This window comes from Tachysurus fulvidraco, chromosome 6 (assembly GCF_022655615.1).
Source record: "Tachysurus fulvidraco isolate hzauxx_2018 chromosome 6, HZAU_PFXX_2.0, whole genome shotgun sequence".
Classification (NCBI taxonomy): Eukaryota; Metazoa; Chordata; class Actinopteri; order Siluriformes; family Bagridae; genus Tachysurus; species Tachysurus fulvidraco.
The window spans coordinates 8,513,752-8,534,724 of record NC_062523.1 but is presented as its reverse complement, the minus strand read 5'-3'; the positions used below and the strand labels follow the sequence as shown (position 1 = coordinate 8,534,724).

The window sequence follows — 20,973 nt, the reverse complement described above, 5'->3', positions numbered from 1 at the left end:
AAGTTTATTCCAGGAAGGTGTGTGTGTGTGTGTGTGTGTGTGTGTGTGTGTGTGTGTGTGTGTGTGTGTGTGTGTGTGTGTGTGTGAGTGACTGAGTGTGAGTGACTGAGTGTAAGTGAGTGAGTGTAAGTGAGTGAGTGAGTGAGTGAGTGTAACTGAGTGTAAGTGAGTGAGTGAGTGACTGAGTGAGTGACTGAGTGTAAGTGAGTGAGTGAGTGACTGAGTGAGTGACTGAGTGTAAGTGACTGAGTGAGTGACTGAGTGACTGAGTGACTGAGTGTAAGTGAGTGAGTGAGTGAGTGTAAGTGAGTGACTGAGTGAGTGACTGAGTGTAAGTGAGTGAGTGAGTGACTGAGTGAGTGACTGAGTGTAAGTGACTGAGTGACTGAGTGTAAGTGAGTGAGTGAGTGACTGAGTGACTGAGTGTAAGTGAGTGAGTGAGTGAGTGTAAGTGAGTGACTGAGTGAGTGACTGAGTGAGTGACTGAGTGAGTGACTGAGTGTAAGTGAGTGAGTGAGTGACTGAGTGAGTGACTGAGTGTAAGTGACTGAGTGACTGAGTGTAAGTGAGTGAGTGAGTGAGTGTAAGTGAGTGACTGAGTGAGTGACTGAGTGAGTGACTGAGTGAGTGACTGAGTGTGAGTGACTGAGTGAGTGACTGAGTGAGTGACTGAGTGAGTGACTGAGTGTAAGTGACTGAGTGACTGAGTGTAAGTGAGTGAGTGAGTGAGTGTAAGTGAGTGAGTGTAAGTGAGTGACTGAGTGAGTGACTGAGTGTGAGTGAGTGAGTGAGTGAGTGAGTGAGTGAAAGTGAGTGAGTGAAAGTGAGAGTGTGTAAGTGAGAGTGTGTAAGTGAGTGTGTGTGTAAGTGAGTGTGTGTGTGTTCAGTGTCCAAATGTCCAGTGAGGATGTGTTGCATTTCCTCAGGAACACTGGGCTGAATGATTTGGATTTCCACATATATGAGTACCATCAACAGCAAGACTAAGCGATTAGACACAGGATGAGAGAGAGACAGAGAGAACAGGGAGGAAAAGAAAAGACAGAGATGGGGGTGGAGTCACACTACAGGCAGCTCTTTTAGCCCGTACACACTCACACATGCTTGTACACGCACGCGCGCACACACACACACACACACACACACACACACACACACACACACACACACACACACTTACACAGTCACAGCACAGGCAAAAGGGAGAGCAGACGGTGAGCGGACGAGCGGAGCGGAAGAGGTCTAACTTCAGTTAGTTCCCAGGCTGTCTGTTCTGCCACATACAGAGAGGTACGTTTGCTCACGTGTGCACATTCATGCTGTTTTCACTACTTTAAATCAGGAACGTGACAGACGAGTGTCAAGGGGACGATCAGAGCAGGCTGGTTGTGAAGTAGTCGTCGCTTTCACCGAAGGAAAGTCTCCTAGTTGTAAAAGTTGCCTCCATCTGAAGAGGTGATGGTGTTGGTTGAAATTTGGAGTGTTGAGGTATAATCAGTTATCAGCGTGCCTACAAACATGTGGCTTTATGGTGTACATGGGTGTGAATGTGCTGCAGTTGTGTACTTCAGATACAGTATGCAGTGTGTGTGATGCCTAATCTAAAGTGTATTTAGATCACCGAAGTCAGGATGCACTTGGAGCGTCTTCACTGTACGTACTGCACCATGCCCCAGATTATTAAAGACAGATACTCTTCACGATCAGTCAGGACACGTTGTCCAACTAACTTCTAATCAGTGAACTCTGTGCAATCGTCTTATGGTAGCAGCCATCTTGCAAACCGGACTCGCCTTTTTCCTTAGCGCACACTGGCATCGTTTGAAGATGGAAAGTGGAATTAGGTCACGATAATGATCGTTGAAGTTATACCACAGTGCGGTCGACTTGACTCGGACTTGACTCGGTTTCCTGTAGTAACATCCCATACCCAAGGTCTTATATAGTGAATGTTAAACATCATTTGAGACTATAAATAGTAAATTGGAAAAAAAAATATATATATGTTAAGCTTCAACTATAAATGTTTAAAATATTGTTAATTAATAAATGAATCATTGTAGCTGCGGTGAACTTAAGCAGGGGAACAAACCGCAGACTGCGACATGAAGTGACCGTTTCTTACTTAAGAAAATAATATAGTTTTGTTTCGGACTATTAATTTTTGAAACTGAGCGCTAACCTGCTTTCATGCGAATGCTGGTTGGTTGCGGCAGTGAGGTGTTTCCATGGAGATTGAGGACTCTAAACTTTGTAACCCATCTTCAGTGGTTTGATCGAAGCTGTCAGACAATATGGATAATATCATTTTTAATCTTCTTTTTCTCCTTAATCATCTTATAATCTTACTGCTACCTGATATCAGTCAGATGAAGAAATATATTGAGCACAATGCATCCAGAAATCCAGCATCCAGAGAAGGATGGAGCCGCATCTTCTCTCAGCAGAACGGGCACAAAATTCGCTCGTCCACAAGATTTTATTTAGTAATATGAGTCATATGAGCTACATATGTTAAAGTTCATGATGATCAGCAAGCTAAAGTGTTTTGCTACTAAACACAACCATTAGATGAACTTTAAACTGAGCATGTCATAGTCCATATGCAGTGTCCATATCCATATCCTCTCGTTTAACACACACTACTAGCACTCATCTTTTTTTCTGTGGAGATAATCTGCAGTCACAAGCTGAGCCCTATGTGGTCTACTTATGTAAGTGATCATCAGTGTTATCTCATGCAGGGCTCGATTCTTCTCTATTTATTGCACATCAAAACATGAGAATTTTATGACATTTTTCAGGTTCTGCCCCCTAGTGGACACGTTCATGTTACTGTTACGTTCATACACATATGACTTCGGACACATGCGCTCAGACGTTAAACACGAACATCCCTCCGTCAGTTCTTTAACGTTGCTTATTCTGTTAAGTCACCAGGAATTTCAAGGATATCCCAAAGCTACACAGGGTACAATCGAGTTACACCCTAAACAGGACCCCAGTCTAGATCACACACACATACCGTTCAATTTAAAGATGTCAATCAGTTCACAACACATCTTTTAACTGGGGGAAGAAACCCAGGAGGCAGGAATTGAACCCCCACCACTCGAGGTGTGAGGCAAACATGCTAACCACTAAGCCGCCACGCCCCGCTAAACAGGAGCATCTCTGTAAATAAATAATTCTGTGAATCTTGAGTCACTCATGTGAACGAATCAGTGTCACAGCCATGCACCAGCGCGGTGCTTTGGCTCAGTTGCTCTTGACAATCTCAAATTGTAATATGAAAACTAAACTAAAGGACTACTTTTCCATACATATCAATAAGCTACCAAAGGTTTAAATCGTGTGTTTAACTGCCACAGTTTTGTGAACATCACTGCAGTGCTCGAGTCCTACTTGGGACTGCCTGCACACAGGTGAGAGTGTGTAAGTGAGAGTGTGAGTGTGTAAGTAGAGTGTGAGTGTTGTCTGTATGTTTGTGCGTCCGTGAATTTACTCAGTAAGCTCCATTTGAGCTCACTCTGATAGAGCTGGAGAATTCCGGCACATGCAGCAGTAATCTTAATTGGACTGAAAAAAGCAATCGTTCCTTTCCTAAACATGACCTTACAAATATATTATAAAGCAACACAAAAACGGCAGCCGTTTTCAGCTGCTCCAACTGTTTGTCCACCTGTGTGACGAATGAAATAGACATACGGTGTGATTTCACTGCAAAGACTAAATCCCTAGTCAGAACTACATTTAAAAACTACAAGTCCTGAGTCTTTTTGTCTCTCCTGTGTTCCTGTAGGAGCTCCAGTTTGAGAGGCTGACCCGGGAGCTGGAGGTGGAGCGACAGATTGTGGCCAATCAGCTGGAACGATGCAGATTGGGGGCGGAGTCACCAGGAGCTGCTAGTGGCAGGTACAACACACACACACTCACTCACACTCTCACACACACTCTCATCCAGCATGACTCTAGTTCTAGTCCACAGACCAACAGATGCCCTTTTGCTGTAAGTCCTTTTCTCGTTACTAATTCACACCTAAGATTGTTTACAACAATAATCCGGTAAATTATACATTTTCCACGAACACTGCAGACATGTTACATTACTGATCTTTCATATATTCTGTATCGTGTCATGCCGTCCGTATTGTCTTGTCTTCTGTAGTCCAAGCTAAACGTATAGTATAGTTTTATTTATGTCTGGACTTTTAAGAAGTCCCAAACAACTCGAACCAAATCCCTTGTGTGTGTCAACATCAACAAACTTGGCCAGTAAACCTGATTCTGATGTTTCAGACACTCCCTGCAGTCCTTTCTTGCATGCAACTTCTCATGTTCCTACTTATAATCCACACTAACACAAGTAATCCAAGTGATTTGGGATAAATGGCTTTTCCTGAGTGTGGCTTCGTTTCTATACACTCAGGCTTACAGAGTGTCCTCATGCTAAGCTATAATTAGTCTGATTGCATGGAGCCAATCAGTTGGACAGACTGAAATGGTTTGTAGAGGTTTGCGTTCCTCCGCACACATCTTTATGCTCGACTGCTTGACCTCTTTCTTTCTGTCTTTCACAGAGACACACGCTCACGTGCTTTGTTTTTGAACAATGGGCTGATGTGGGTGTCTCGTTGTGCTCCTGCTCGATTCTTGCATCGATAAACCATTTGGTGTTGACGGTGGTGTGTGTGTGTTTGCACCACCAGCTTTGTGTGTGAGCTTTTGTATAAACGAGCAGCATGATTATGTGGTTGTGTATAGGCTGCTGTGTATCACGTGGTTGTATGGTTCGTCTCAGGGCTGCCTTTCTCTCAGTTTTAGGGTTTAATCACGATCACAAGTTTTTTGCCTTCTCTACAAATTAAAGCATTGTTTAGTCTGTGTTTTAAAATAAAGGCTTGAAAGATGTTGTTAAGAAAGTCCATGGTTAAAGTATAGAGTGTTTAACGAGTCGATGAAGATACAAAACATCCAGTTTTTAAATCGGACTGAAAAAACTCCGACCCGGTTGAGAAGTAAACCTAGAAAAAGGTGTTGACTTTGGTTTATTTTTGCAAAGAAATTCTAAAACTGTTTACTTGTTCCCAAATTTGCAGGAACATTGCGATTTATAATCATTTCAACATTCAACATTCTCCAAGAAATCACGGTGAAACGACATGCGACTTAATATGTTTACCCGGAGAGAGAACACTATTGAGTGTGAGAGTGTGTAGCTGTGTGCCGAGCTACACCGGGCTCTGCGTTACTGCTGTAGACTCTGAAATCTTCTGTATACTAATGAGGCAAAACCCTTTTATCACCGTTTTACTCCTGTCACTCATCTCATCATTGTCTATTGCTGAGTCTGTGCACGAACGGGTTGTAGATCAGAGCCGAGACTCCTCGTCTCATCATACTGCATGCGAGACGGAGCTCGTGAGTGTGTGTGTGTGCATGGAGACCTCGGCCTTAATCACTAAACTCTGTTCGAAACTTGGCCAGGGGATATATGAGGTCACAATGATGATTATCTTCGTATGCTGCTGTACAGATGGGATATGTGTGTGTGTGTGTGTGTGTGTGGGTCGGGGATGAAAGTGTAGCGCTAGATGAGACATGGTAATGATAATGTGGAGTCAGCTTTGTGTTTACCCACAAGTCTGTGTTTGTGTGCATTGTGGAGTGTGAAAACCCCAGCGTGCTATTCTGGGAATCTGTGGCATATTATAGCCCTCAGGCCCAACTTCATCCACCTGCTTCACCTGCATAAAACACACACACACACACACACACACACACAGGAGCAATAATGACCAGGGACTGATAGGAGGGTGTGGAATAAAGAGAAAGCGGTGGATATGAAAAGTGCGATCAAAATCTAAACTGAGAGGAAAGTCGACAGCTTTCATAAGTTTGTCTGAATGAACGGGTGGCTTGATCCCGTGATAGAGTGAAGTTGTGTAAAGGGATAGGGATATGAATAAAAAGTAGCTGTAGATGAATAAAGAGGAAGCAAGAGCGTCGACTGGCACCGAGTACTAAAGATCATTTACCCCAGCAGTAGTGTGTATGTTTTTTTTTCTGGGAAACCTGTTTACTTGTATTATATTCGGGGTCTAAATTCTTTCTACAGAAGTTAATATGAAGCGTGTGTTTTCTAGAGATTGTATAGATGTTCACAATCACTTCAGGAGTGCTTGTAGACTACGATATAAATATATTTGTGCGTCTGATTGTCTGACTGCACATGGATGCCACAAACCCTTAGTAAAGTGTAAGAGATCAGAATTTCTCTCACTGCTTTGCTCCGGAGATGGAATGTTGGATAAAAGTAGGTTATAGTAAGACTTCGGTATAAGGAGCTGAATCCAAATCATCACTGATTTTAATGCAGCTATATTAAGAATAAAATCCTTGGAGTTTTTCTTCAACCTTTGCTTTGTGTGTGTGTGTGTGTGTGTGTGTGTGTGTGTGTGTGTGTGTGTGTGTGTGTGTGTGTGTGTGTGTGTGTGTGTGTGTGTGTGTGTGTGTGTGAACATGAATGAAAGCTGTCCTGGCTGTGACGTGTGGCTGTTCACCACTGGCTCTGTTTCAATAGCCCATTCACTGTACAATGGAGCCCCATCAGAGCTTCGTGTCTGCCACCACTCAGGCTTTTATGTTTTTTGCCTCCGAGCAATCACAGACTCCAACCTTCACCCCTAACCCACACTATTACACCTCTGGAGAGTTTCTACTCTGGAGCATGAGATGGCTCCATTCTCTCACATAGCTCACATACATATTACTAGAACATATTGTAGAAAAAGTAAATATATAGTTATTCACGTCTTCACTACACACACACACACACACACATCGTGCCGTACGCATAATACAGACAAGCGGCCTCGTCTGAGAGTTAACGGCCCGTTCACACCTCCGCTGAATGGCACTAAATCTCCAGCTTTTCATTCGGGCCGCTCAAGCAGTGCTGGTGATCTCACAGGCTCTTCTTTTTCATTTGGATGTAAGCTCATTTGCAGTAGCCAGGGGCAACGGGATGGACGACTCCAGTACGCACATAGCAATAACGCCTTGTTTAAAGGTTACCGCAAGCGCTAAAGCTCAGTCTAACACAACTCCAGATCAAATTCAACATATTGCATTGGGGTGTGTCGGGGAAAACCTTGTGTTATAGTTTACCGACTGTCGGATAAATAAGACAAAAAGAAATGACGTGTCTTTGTGATGTGGGGCTACTAACTCTTATGGAAGTAGACACGATATTTCTGTTTGTTTCTAGCCTACCAGGGATGAAATATTTAATATATTCAAAAATGTCTTTATTCAAAAATCAAAAAGGTTATCCAACGGATGGGAAAACACACTTTAAACTGAAAGATGGACAAACGGAGGCTTCACAAACGTTTACCGTCAGTGTACATGATCTTCTCTTTTGAACAAGTTACAGCAGGACGATCAGTTATCTTGTCGAATAATAACATTGGGATCGTCGTTTTTATTGTTCTAAACATATCAAATACTCAGTCTGCATTGTTTTTACCCCATCAATATTAAAGGAATCTAAGAAATAAACTGTGTTCACATAATCAGGAAAAATTACACTATTGACCTTTTTTTTTTAAAGGGCAGGTGTTAATGGAGGAAGAGTGTGTTTTCTGATGATTTAGAGGACTTGCTGGTTATTATGCTAAGTGCAAAGTTTGTGTGTGTGTGTGTGTGTGTGTGTGTGTGTGTGTGTGTGTGTGTGTGTGTGTGTGTGTGTGTTCTCTGCTCGCTGCTTTTACAGGCTTTGTTCAAACCTCGAACCAGAATAACTTGCACTTTGACACACTTGCTGTTTGTAATCCACTGCACATGCTCATTTTTCACTGTTCTCTGTCTGTCTTGTGCTTTTCTGTCAGTCTGTATCCCTCTATACTCTACGCTCTATCGCCCAAAGTATGTGCACACCCAATCATCACACCCGTACGGACATCTTCTGTAACTCGTTGCCACAAGGTTGGACATACACAACTGTATAGAACGGATTTGTTTTCTGAAGCGTTACTGTTTTCCTTTGCGGTGCTAAGAGGTCCAAACCTGTTCCAGCATAACAATGTCTCTGTGATGAGATGAGATGTAGCTTTATTAATCCTCCGTAGGTGAAGATTTGTGCACAAAACAAGCTTCGTGAAGACATGGTGTGTCAGGGATGGATAGAAGAATTCAAGCGTCCTGTACGGAGCCCTAACCTCAACCCCATGAACAGGAACACCGACTGTGGTTCAGGCTTCACTTAAAGCTCTTATAGCTGAATGAACACAAATCCACTCAGCTACACACTCCAAATCTGCTGGGACGTTTTTGCTGTGGAATGAAATGTTCTACAAAAAAAAATACATGTACAGTATAATATATACAGTGCATCGGTGTAAATACTTAACAGTCTGAGTTATCATCCCAAGTCTTGCTGTTTTTTCTTCCAAGCTCAGTGACATCCCGTATTCCGCTCCGACTTCACGCAATAAGTGTCATCTCGACCTTTCATTATTTTCTTCTCTTTTTCTGAAACGAAAATTGCACAGCACGAGCAAAAAGAGGTGGTAAAAAAAACCCTATATCTCTATTTTCTAGTTTCTTGTGCGTCCAGAGGCAGAATATTTTTGGAGAACGGATGTCAGAGAAGCCGCTGGGTAAAATTGCCACCGCTGTATGTTCTCAGCCAGCCATTATCTCACACATACATGCCGACACGGCGAGGTTTTTCACCTTTGCATGCTGTGTAATTATTACTATGCTTGTGGTTGCCTGTTTTATGGCTGCTAGCAGGGAGCAGTCAGAGGCAGAAAGGCAAATGCTTTTCATTCCTAGTGTCTGGCTTAGACAGATAGTCACTATCTGCTTCAGGTTAATAAAGTTTTGCTCTTTCGACTATCATTCGAATGTTATGGTTCAGCATTTAGACTTTATGTCGATTTAGAATCTGCATGTATTTTGTGTTGGCTGTTTCGGGTTTAGGTCCCGATGTGGTCACGAGCTTCCCACGAAGGTATTTGCGTTGTTGTGTCTATCGTTTTTTTTTTTCTATCTCGTGCTCTGATTGGTCGATTCGTTTCTGTGGGATGGTTGATAACTGTCGCAACCTTGATCCTCGAAGCACATAGCAGTTCTTTCACTGGTGTGTGTTTTTTTTTTTTTTACGTCAATCATACATGTTTAAATCAACTGTGTGTATAATTCCAGTTACTTTTCTTTTATTGATCATATTTCTTTCCTTCCTGCAGTTCCTCTGAGAAGTCCCTTCACTGGAGACCCACAGGTAAAGTCTTTATGTTTGTAGCTTGTCTCTTTTCATCATTTTAAACAAAAAAAAGGAATTAATCTCTTAATGCCAATGTTGACTACAAACATTTTCATATTTCTGTCATTAAGACGTGTGTGTATATATATATATATATATATATATAATATATATATATATATATTATATTATATTTTAACGTAGGCTTCATCTTAGAATCCATCCCATACCTGATTATGACAGAAGTAAACACATTCGTCTTCATGTTCAAGCTTCTATTCGATTATCTGCTCAGGGGTACGGACGTAATAAGAGGATGTTCAGGACCGGATTTACTCAGGAACGTCTTGACTCAATTAACGTTAATGCTAGGCTTATTTCAGTAATCAATAACATAAATCAGCTCAACATTAATCTTTCCTACTTAATTCCCTCTATGAGAAGTCAAGGCATATATATATATGTGGTAGCTTAGTGTTCAAGGTGTTGGACTACTGATCAGAAGGTTGTGAATCCCAGGTCCCAAAACTCTTGAGCTCTGACTGACAGTCGGTGGTAAAAGTATGTCAATTTTCGTGATATTAAAAACCTGCGATTAAAGGGTGGACAGTTTAGAGGAATCGTAAATGTAATATCAATTAATAACTGCCAAAAGCGAGATATTTGCCCGAGGGAACTGGGGAAATGCAGCAAGACTTTGGGCCGAGAGGAGGAGCGAGGCTTACTGTCGATTGCGCTAATGCATGCCGTCGCTAAATAGCTTTAAGCTCATACAGTTGTAAATGAATTAAAATGCATACACTGCAACATTAGCATTAGTTGCACGTCATTGCCTTTGTTTAGCTGTGTAATAATAGATCAAACCGAGTACCGCTGTGGCTCCAGTATTCCACAGGCACTGACTGATGCCTCATTAGTGTAACCTCTCAAATCTCACTGCTGTAACCCTTTTAATATCATTAATAAAGCTGACATTTGGGCTGCGAGTGTAAATAATTTCTACAGACAATACACAGCATTTTCATACTGCTCAGCCGTAATTATGATTTATCTAAATTATACCGTAAATTAATACCCTTAAATTAAACAACTTCTCTTTACATCTAAATAAAAATAGATCTATTAATAGACCTGACACCATGTTGTAGAAATGACCAGCGAATGAACCTGCAATTAATTATAGTGTAAATAAGTCCACTCCAATAATACTCCAAATCTGTGATAGCAAAAAAAACGAGCAAAAATCATGCAGCGTGTAAGCGTTAGTGCCATTAGTGTCCTAATTATACGTTTCATAAGCTTGTACAAACGCAATAATGATCTGTTATTGTTTTCAAGCTTTTGTTGAAATTCAAGGGACCCAGCTGTTGGAATGCAATCAGCTAATATGGCTGCCACCCAGATGAGTGTGTTTGTCTGTGTGTGTGTGTGTGTGTGTTTGTCTGTGTGTGTGTGTTTGTCTGTGTGTGGGGGTTTGTCTGTGTGTGGGGGTTTGTCTGTGTGTGGGGGTTTGTCTGTGTGTGGGGGTTTGTCTGTGTGTGTGTGTTTGTCTGTGTGTGGGGGTTTGTCTGTGTGTGGGGGTTTGTCTGTGTGTGTTTGTGTCTGTGTGTGTTTGTGTCTGTGTGTGGGTTTGTCTGTGTGTGGGTTTGTCTGTGTGTGGGTTTGTCTGTGTGTGGGTTTGTCTGTGTGTGTCTGTGTGTGTGTGTGTGTGTGTGTCTGTGTGTGTGTGTCTGTGTGTGTGTGTCTGTCTGCGTGTGTGTGTGTCTGCGTGTGTGTGTGTCTGCGTGTGTGTGTGTCTGCGTGTGTGTGTGTCTGCGTGTGTGTGTGTCTGCGTGTGTGTGTGTCTGCGTGTGTGTGGGTTTGTCTGTGTGTGGGTTTGTCTGTGTGTGGGTTTGTCTGTGTGTGGGTTTGTCTGTGTGTGTGTGTTTCTGTGTGTGTGTGTTTCTGTGTGTGTGTGTTTCTGTGTGTGTGTGTTTCTGTGTGTGTGTGTTTCTGTGTGTGTGTGTTTCTGTGTGTGTGTGTTTCTGTGTGTGTGTGTTTCTGTGTGTGTGTGTTTCTGTGTGTGTGTGTTTCTGTGTGTGTGTGTTTCTGTGTGTGTGTGTTTCTGTGTGTGTGTGTTTCTGTGTGTGTGTGTTTCTGTGTGTGTGTGTTTCTGTGTGTGTGTGTTTCTGTGTGTGTGTGTTTGTCTGTTTGTCTGTGTGTGTCTGTGTGTGTGTCTGTCTGCGTGCGTGTGTGTGTGTGGGGGGGGTTTGTCTGTGTGGGTTTGTCTGTGTGTGTGTGTGTGTGTGTGTGTGTGTGTCTGTCTGCGTGTGTGTGTGTGTGTATCTGTCTGTGTGTCTGTGTCTGTGTGGGTCTGCATGTGTGTGTGTCTGCATGTGTGTGTGTCTGCGTGTGTGTCTGCGTGTGTGTCTGTGTATCTGTCTGTGTGTGTGTCTGTGTATCTGTCTGTGTGGGTGTGTGGGTGTCTCCGTGTGTGTGTCTGTCTGTCTGTGTGTCTGTCTGTGTGTCTGTCTGCGTGTCTGTCTGCGTGTCTGTCTGCGTGTGCGTGTGCGTGTGCGTGTGTGTGTGTGTGTGTGTGTGAGGGAGACTGAGGTCTGTTTAGCTGTGAAACCTTGAGATTTCGCTAATAAACAGTTGAAGTGTAACTTGGAACATTTCGTCCAAAACAAAACACTGGTCCATGTTTGTCCTTGCTTTTTTATTTTGAAGCACTCTGTGTGAAAATTAGATTTTTCTATATCATTTTTATTACTAGAGAGGAGGGATAAGACGTGCTGAAGACTTTTTCACACTTTTTCACTTTTCCCCCATTATAAATAGAACAGTTAAAATTTAAAATTTATTTAAAAATAAACCATTCCACAGTTCTGTGATTTCAGCTGTTCAACTAATCAGCTGTTTTTTTGTGAACCTGCAGTTATCCTGATGAAATTCAATACTAACTGTTAATTTTCCAAGTAGGAAGTTTACATCCTAATTTTTTTTATTTTCTGCCAAAGACATTTTAACAAACAAACTGGTATTACATTAGATAATTAGCTAGCATTGTTTAAAGACTTTCAGAATCCGGACCTTATTTAATTATCTGGTTTGATTCCATAACTTTATGTATTTCCTTCTAAAACAGGAAGTCAGAGTGACATCATGTTGAAGTGCTTGACCTGCTGAATATAAACAACCCTAAGAGTATCTTTAGTGAGCTAAATGCATCTCTGAAAATGATGTATATAATTTCCAACCTCTGTACCAGTAAATGTCTGATTGTACAGCTTAAAAGTGCTGGAACCTTGCTTCAATTTCACATCAGGGATTTGAACATCTACAGGAGAAAAGATGTGATCTACACAGAAAAGGGGAAAAAGATTTGCTGCTATGAGAACCAATGGAGTCAGTCAGTAAAAGTCTTAACAGTTGTCTTGACGATATCCGCAGTATCTAGGGAGGTTTGGCGGCTTTGTTGCCAGCACGTTTGAATCACATCTCTAGGGTTGGAGGTTTAAGTCCTGCATCTCTCAGATTCTCTCTGTGCCTCAGGGGGCCCCTCCAGGTACTCTGGTTTTCTCCTCCGGTCCAAAGACATGTTGGCTGCTGCTCTAAATCGTCTGTGGTTTAGGGCCTGGATGAGTGGATGAATGCTGACAACTTTCATTGATGAGTTTGAGATCTGGTAGTGTTCACTTCACATGATGGGAGGCGGTGAATCCTGCTTTGTTACACCCTGTTTCGAATCATTAGAAGAAAATGGCCGATTGTCCTCGACACATAATGGCTCTTTGCTAGTTTTTTGCAGCGTCACTGTCTGTCCCGGCGGCTCCATCGCTTTACAGTCGAGCTTTAGAGAGATGAAGTCCAGCCAGTGATTAAGCAGAATGACAGAGTAGGGGGCGTGTGTGTATTTTGTGTGTGTGATGGCCAGATATGGCCGCAGGAGGATTTGTAGTCTCCCAGTGGTAATGAACTCCCGTTATAAAGTTAATCTTGATTACTGCTGCCCATATCAGCCATATGCTGGGAGCTCATAAAAATACGATAACCCACTTATAGCAATTTGTTAGCTTTATGCCACGGCTTGTATCGATAATTCACCCGACCATCTGGATGCATTTTTATCTAAAGTTCTCAAATACAGTGCAAATTGGTCTATTTTGGTAAAGATTAAATGTGCTTGTGGCTGTCTGTAGCGTGTTAGTGGTAAAAGTCTGGATGCTGTTTGTGGACGTGACTTGCAAAGACTGCAGTGTGTTTGTGAGGAGTTGGGGTGAGGAGGTGGAGAGGAAGCTCTGCAGACACACTCAGACCGGCGAGAACCCCCCGTGTCAGGTTGTCAGGGCCGCTCGCTCACACAGTCAACAGATATGAGCAAACAGCATGCTGAAGAAACAAGCACACACACAAACAGTCTCTCTAGAGTCCACCATCATCCATATGAGACAGAGTGGCATGACACTGTACATAGGGTTAAGACCAGGGACTTTCTGCCTCCTCATGCAGATTTGTGCTGGACTGGAAAAGAGGGATCTTTACCTTATTAAGAGATTAAAGAAAGCTCGTTGCCCTCTATTTATAAGCCACGGCCCCTGAGTTTATGACTGCTCGTGGCTTTATTTTAAATTAGCAAGAAAGTCAAGAGTCCTGTAGGGACCTGGATGGTCAAGATGAAAGATTTGTCCAGAAAATGTGTGTCTAACGCTGAAACCTAATCCTTAGCTCACACAGTGTGATAAGGCTATTTTATTTAAAAAGCTTGACGAAACAAATAGGATTTTGGATATATAAAACCTCTTTATGGCCTATGATACTTCTAGGTTTAGCCTGGGTATAATCTCATGCACGTACCCAAAAGCCTAAACGTAAGGTGCTTACATCGAGTCCCTAACTGTGTTTACAATTCTGCATTTTTATTTCTTCCATAGATGTGTCAAGTTCCACCGATGCCAAGTCTGTCAGGGAGCAGCTGTCACTGTGCTCACCGGAGCAGTGCTCTCTGCAAGAAAGTGAGGGTCCGTCTGCACACGACACTTTTGATCAGGAGCCACACTGCAGCTCACGTGGGCACCGGATATCGCATTAGAATGAAGGAAATAATAAGCAGAGATGGTGTTGCTGAAAAACAGTTTTTAGTGCAGATACATCATTCTCCCCACTGCACACTAGTTACATTACTCATCTGGTACAGTTCTATTTAAAGCCACGGTGGGGGGCATGGTGGCTTAGTGGTTAGCACGTTCACCTCACACCTCCAGGGTCGGGGTTCGATTCCCGCCTCCGCCTTGTGTGTGGAGTTTGCATGTTCTCCCTGTGCCTCGGGGGTTTCCTCCGGGTACTCCAGTTTCCTCCCCCGGTCCAAAGACATGCATGGTAGGTTGATTGGCATCTCTGGAAAATTGTCCGTAGTGTGTGAGTGAAGGAGAGTGTGTATGTGCCCTGCGATGGGTTGGCACTCCGTCCAGGGTGTATCCTGCCTTGATGCCCGATGACGCCTGAGATAGGCACAGGCTCCCCGTGACCCGAGGTAGTTCGGATAAGCGGTAAAAAAATGAGTGAGAGTGAGGATACGATCCAGTCAGTCCAGTTCTGAGATGTGATAACGTTCACTCTTAGGGCTACTCGCTCAGACACCGAACCACAGAGATACCACAGTGGGTTTACCATCAATTACTTTTAAAAGCAACAAAAAAAACATTAACCAAATCAATGAGATATTAAGTAGATCTTATCGTAGGACTCCGTGGTGTCTTCACACATCAAACTGTGGACTTTAGAATCTAATCTGTAATTCCTTCCTTAAAGGTATGTTGGATAAGATCTGTCTTTATTTCTATTAGAAGGACTATAACAGTGGGCGGGCTCGTGGGTTCCAACATGTAAGTGATTCCCGCCTATAATAAGGAGCGTCCCTGTCCCACAGATCTATAGTGGGCTGTGGAGTAGAGTCTCTACAGACAAACACCTTTGCTATGGCCATGGTGTAATGCGTTCTTCAAAATCCTGTTGTATCAATGCCTTAAGTTTCAGTGATGAATCATTGCCTTAAGTATCGAATTCGTATCGAATCATTCGAAGTCCTGAGGTTTTACACTCCCTAATGTTTACAGCTGTTCTTCTGGTTATAATCTGAAGATTATTTTGTAACAAAGCTATTAAACTGAAGGGGAAAAAATCAGAGAACACGGTTAGTCACTTAAAATGGACGTCTAATGGCAGTTTCACACGTGAGGTTTTATGAGAAGTACATGTATCGGTAGAAGGCTTTTATTAATAATTCAGTCACAGTTATTTATAATTGAGCCTCTATCTGTATAATTCGGTCTCTCGGAGATGAAGGTTACTTTTATCTCTTATGCCAATCTCCTGATAAAAGCCTTGGCATCACGGTTGTAGTTTTTCTAAGAGCAAGAATTCATTCTTGTCTTTTCTTGTCTACGGTAATCACACATCTGCTACAGATGTGGTGGATCAAGTCCCATACACTGTTGGTTCAATCTTCTCGAGTTCCTTTCATCATTGCTCAGGCGATGAGCCTTCTGACACTAAAACTAAATTATAGCTGAAAGCACATTACAGTAACTCTTGACTCGAGGTTCAAATACCGAAAAAGGTTCTGCAGACTGCAAATGTGTGCATGATTTAACCTTAATTACACACTTGTTCTCTCGTCCTCAGGGTCTGTTGGGAACTCACGCAGTTCCACTCAGATGAACTCGTATTCTGACAGCGGCTACCAGGATGCAGGCAGCTACTACAGCAGCCAGAACGTGGGGAGGACGGGTGTGCGGCTGCAGCCCTCGTACCAGAGCAGCGGCCCTGTTGATAGCGGCACGCTCCTGAGGAACTCCAGGGCAGAGGGTCAGGCTTCCAGCCAAGTAGGAGTCATTTGTTAAATATGACACATATCTAGTTTATCGTGTGGTGCATAGTAGGATAGATGGTAAACGTTAGACTAGCTATAGATAGAACAGAATGGGATGGGGTGATGGATCGATTCTACAGCTAAGCTTCTTCTTTTCATGCGGGTGGAGATTCAGCATTAGTATGAAACCCCATTACTGATACTGAGCCACAGAGAATGTCAGGATATTATCCAACATATAATAACTAGAGCAGCTTGAGATGCTCTGAAATCCTCTCCAAGGACATTGGGGTGTGTGTGTATAAGTGTGTATAGAAGATGAAAATGCACACAGAATTCTTTTTAGAGTGCCTTAATAAAATCTTTTTTTTTTTTTTTTTATTTGTTACCTGAACAGAGGTTGACTGATCAGGGCTTTTCTGAGAGAACGAATGTGCAGGATCCCAGAAGGTTTTGTTTTGCTATGCACTTTTTCTATACTGCAACTTTATAATATTAGGTTTACGTTATAAACGCTTTTCTCAAACACAATAGTCGTGCTTTTCAAGGAGCAGAAGAAGCCGAACCACCTAGTTATCGATAAGAGACGTACTGTACCGAGATGAGTACATAGACGGAAGGGAGAAGGGATAAAGCGTCACAAAATCTCATGGTTGTTATGATACTGAAAGAAACCATGGAATTCTTGAAGTTAACAGGAACAAACCTTAACAGTCATGGGGTTTTATGGGTGTAGTAGTTCACCAGCGTACCAAGAGCACAGCCATTTAACTATTTTTTTTTTTTAGATAAGAAGCAGGAGTTTGAGGAAAATGGGGAACAAGTGAGTGGGTGAGCGGTAAGTGTGTGGGACTCTAGTAGCTGGATATGGTGATGATCCTGACATGAAAGAGCAATAAATAGAGAACTGATATAGTCAAAGTTATGGAGGCACAGATTAGAGGTCGAGCACACTTAACACTGAGCATTTCAGAAGGGCGAGATGCTGGTTAGAGAACAGGTATGCGATTCAAGTCAGTGAAGTTGATCTCATGATTTCGATCTGGCAATAACCTAATCAGTATGATGGTACAAGTAAAGATGCCTAGATATTAGAGCTTTGGAAAGCCTTCTGTTTTAATTGTTATTGAGTGTTGGGTAATTAGGTGGTGTGTGATGTCCTGGTAACAATGAAAACTTGTGAGTGTGACAGTGAATGATATAGACAGGGAGCATGTAAATGATGAAAAGAAGTGGACCATGTACAGATCTCTGAGGGATACCGCTGTGTAACAAAAGCTGACGAGGATTTGTGTTTGCTGATGTTGATGATATGTCTGTTGGTGAGAAAAGCAGTAAAGCCAAGAGAGGGCTAAATCTGTCATGCCTGAGGCTGACAGCTGTTCAATAAGTTAGTCATATGAAATCATATGAAATGTAGTGCTAAGATGAAGGAGCATGAGAATACTTAGACAACAGAAGGTCATTAACAATTCTCACAAGGACAGTGTCTGTGCTATGGAATGGTAGGAATCTAGAAAAGCAAGACACAGCTGTAAACAATGGCATTTTTTTTTCTTTGCCTGTGTGCCAGATGTCTGGAGGTGTCGGTGGGGCGATCCCGGGACGTGCCATGCGGCGTGTGAGTTCAGTACCATCCAGGACACAGTCACCTGCCTACAGCACTAGCATCTCTCCTTTGCGTGGGTCATTGCGGGCATCGCCGGGCAGTGCTTACGTCTCGCCCATCGTAACCGAGCCTAAGCCACTGCCAAGCATCTTCTCCAGCAGCACCCTGCCCAACTCTCAGAGGGCCAGCTCTCCCTTCTCAGCTCAAAGAAACTCCCCCTCCACCCTGCGCAGGGTGGGTTCAGGCACCAGCGCCAGCCGTACCACCTCGCCCTACTCTGGGCGTCTGGGCTCACCGCTCAGTGCGGCAGGGGAAGAAGGGCATGTGGCATCCAGTTCATCTCCGGTGCGAACAGGAATGACGGCCGTGCCGCAGCATTACGGATCGACGTTGCCAAGGATGCTGCTGCACGAGGGATCCGATCCCTACAGCACACACTCGTACGAGATCTACGAGAGGATGCTGGCACCGCCGGACAGCCTGACAGGTGTGTGTCTGTACACGTGTTGTTTAAAGCACTTTGCCATTTTTTGTGTGCACGATTCTGTTTCTTGCTTTGTTTCTTACTCATATTAATCCTCACAAGGATTCCAGTCATGCGATGCACCTAACAAGCTCGTCCACTCCACGTAAGCGTCTGCTGTATTAAAGGTTATTTAAAACTTAAACAGATTTCAAATCCCTTCACTTACATTCTTATTCATACAGTCACTATTCTGTAATCTTTCTTTTTGTGCAAGATCTGATCTAACACCGAATAAGTAATGCCAATCCCGATCTCTACTATTTCCCACCAGCACATCTCACTTCCTCTGTCTCAGTGTTCCTCCATAATGAGTTTTGTTCCCATATCTTTACATCTTAAGCACTGCTGTTTCCCAGCATATCACTAATTGAAGGCTTTCTGTGTAAATCACTAATCTGAAGAAATAGGAAAACAAATCTACCCATAAAAGACCACAGCAGATGACTGGTTTTCACATAAAACTCTAACTATATACTATAAATGTTTTTCAGAAACATAGTTGCCAGTTCTCCGATCTTTAGAATTGATTCAGGTTCTTGTTGTCTTTACAGCCATATGTCATTGTTGAAGCTAAATGAATAGGGAGTTAAAAGCATGTGCCATGGGGAAGAGTAGAGGAGCGAGACAGTGGGAGGATGATAGAAGCTTTGCTGCGGCTGACAGCTCTTATGGGCAATTTATCCATAAGCGCTGATGGATAGATCTGTTGTGGTTCCTTAGCGTGGGTGTCTGCCTAGAGCTTTAGCGCTGACATTTCAAAAGCTCGTGGAACTGAATTGTCTGTGACAGGGCAACACTCCTGTCCATTCTTATCCGTCTTTCTCCTTTTTTTTTTCTTTTCTTCCCCACCAATAGGACTTTGATTTAAAACTGCTGTGTGCCAGTGTTTAATGAGTCAAGCATCTCTGCTGTGGTTTCCTTTCCCTTTCACGAGCCCCCTGATTTATTTTTGCTCACTCAGGAAATTGCTGGCCATTGTGGTACGTTTTATCTAATGATGATGGACCACACAAAGCAGCATCTCAAGTCAGGGTTTTTTATCTGCAGCAGGTGGCAAACCCGCTCTTTAGCAAACACAGATTTATTTTATTCACAGTGCAAAGGCGAGCGATACGGTGAGGCGAGTGGCGCGACGTGGGTTCGGCTGTGAAATACTAATTCGTCGGTACGATGCAGAATTATGACAATTGTTTGTGTGGCAACGGATAACTCTTTAACTCTTAAAACTTGTATCGGACGCTGCAAGATCTACTAGAACAGGAACGTGTAATATTACCTGTTTGTTTTTCAGTTTATCTCAATGCCGACGAAGATAGAAAGCTAGTCATTTCTCGTTATTTTGCTGCTACAAGGCTGTTTGTTGCACAAAAATAAAACGAGCACATTAAAAAATGCAAGAGCTGAATAACTTGAGGACAACATTTCATTCTAATTCACAACCCCTTAGGATTTGTTCATTTATCTGCCGTCAGAAATTGCTTCATTTTCATACCTGTCTTACTCACTCGTGCAGTTTTCTAATTAGCCAATCACGGTGCAGCACTACAATGCATAGAATCATACAGATAAGGTCAGGAGTTTCAGTTAATGATCACATGAAACATCAGAATGGTTTTCGTTTGATCGTGGAACGGACGACGCGTCCATACGGGCTTGAATAGTCTGATCTGATCTGAGGCGAAAGACATTCAGTGAGCTGCTGCTTTGTTGATGAAAGAGGTCAGAGAAGATCAGTCAGACTGATGTGAGCTGATAACAAGGCTGTAATTTACTCAACTAGCCACTCTTTACAACCACAATGATCAGACGTCCATCTCAGAATGCACACGTTAAACCTTAAGGGCAAATGTTGCATTAGAAGACCATCATCATATACAGCGATATCATCAAATATATCAAATTGTTGCCTTAATTAATCTAATCATGTGGAAGCCTTTAGGTTTTGACTCCGATAGGGATAATCCACCTCGAGCGTCCGGTCGAACGGAGAATCTATAATCATCATCTGGAGGATTATCGTCCAAAGTGTTTTAGACGACTGAACCAGGCACTCGGTGTAAATAAAAATAAATAAATAAATAAATAAATAAATAAATAAATAAACGGGACCACCGAATTACTTTTTCTTTCTTAATACTATTTCAGTGCAGATGTTCTGATTGTGACCAATCACATGCGATTAGTTAAACTAATTCCATGAATAAAGAATACATCTCATTTGCACTTTCTGGTGTGATTATATGGCTTGTTAAAAAAAAAAGGGAATGTTGAAATGATTAGGCAGAGAATTATGCATTATCCTCCTCATTAATTCACAGAGTACACAGCGCTAATGTGAAACAGCACATAATTGATCATAGTCATATTTATAGCCACAAGCTAATGATTAATGGTTAAGCAGAAAAAGATAGCCGGTGTCTTTGTTATGTTATAGTTGCTCATTTTATATCGTCTGTCTTTTACTGATTTTCACTGTTCTGTACAGTGTAAGTTAACCATCGATAATGTGAGGATTTCAATGGGTTTTATTTGTTTAAGGTGAAGAAGTAACGCTTTCCCTCCTCCGCTGCACTCTCCTGGTGAATGAGTGACCGTTGTTGCTCGTGTCTGACCTCCAATTAGGTGTGTAAAACCACACAGTCGAGGTCAAGGAGGAATTACAGCTCCGAGCTGATTAAGCCGAGGCTTCCTGAATAGCAGCTTGTTTCAGTGAAGGA

The 20,973-nt window shown here is 42.6% G+C and overlaps 1 protein-coding gene across 19 annotated transcripts in view; it reads left to right on the top strand.

The window, feature by feature from the left end:
* The window catches only part of LOC113660846 (plakophilin-4), a 117,064-nt gene that overhangs the window by 60,303 nt on the left and 35,788 nt on the right, over positions 1 to 20,973 (top strand). For 14 of the 19 annotated variants that reach the window (XM_047815057.1, XM_027174661.2, XM_027174665.2 and 11 more), the window contains 5 exons: positions 3,803 to 3,915; positions 9,255 to 9,289; positions 14,185 to 14,271; positions 15,935 to 16,134; positions 17,695 to 18,217. In XM_047815057.1, coding sequence (XP_047671013.1) covers positions 3,803 to 3,915; positions 9,255 to 9,289; positions 14,185 to 14,271; positions 15,935 to 16,134; positions 17,695 to 18,217 — 958 coding nt within the window. The other 5 variants (XM_047815058.1, XM_027174666.2, XM_047815052.1 and 2 more) reach the window with 3 other exon arrangements.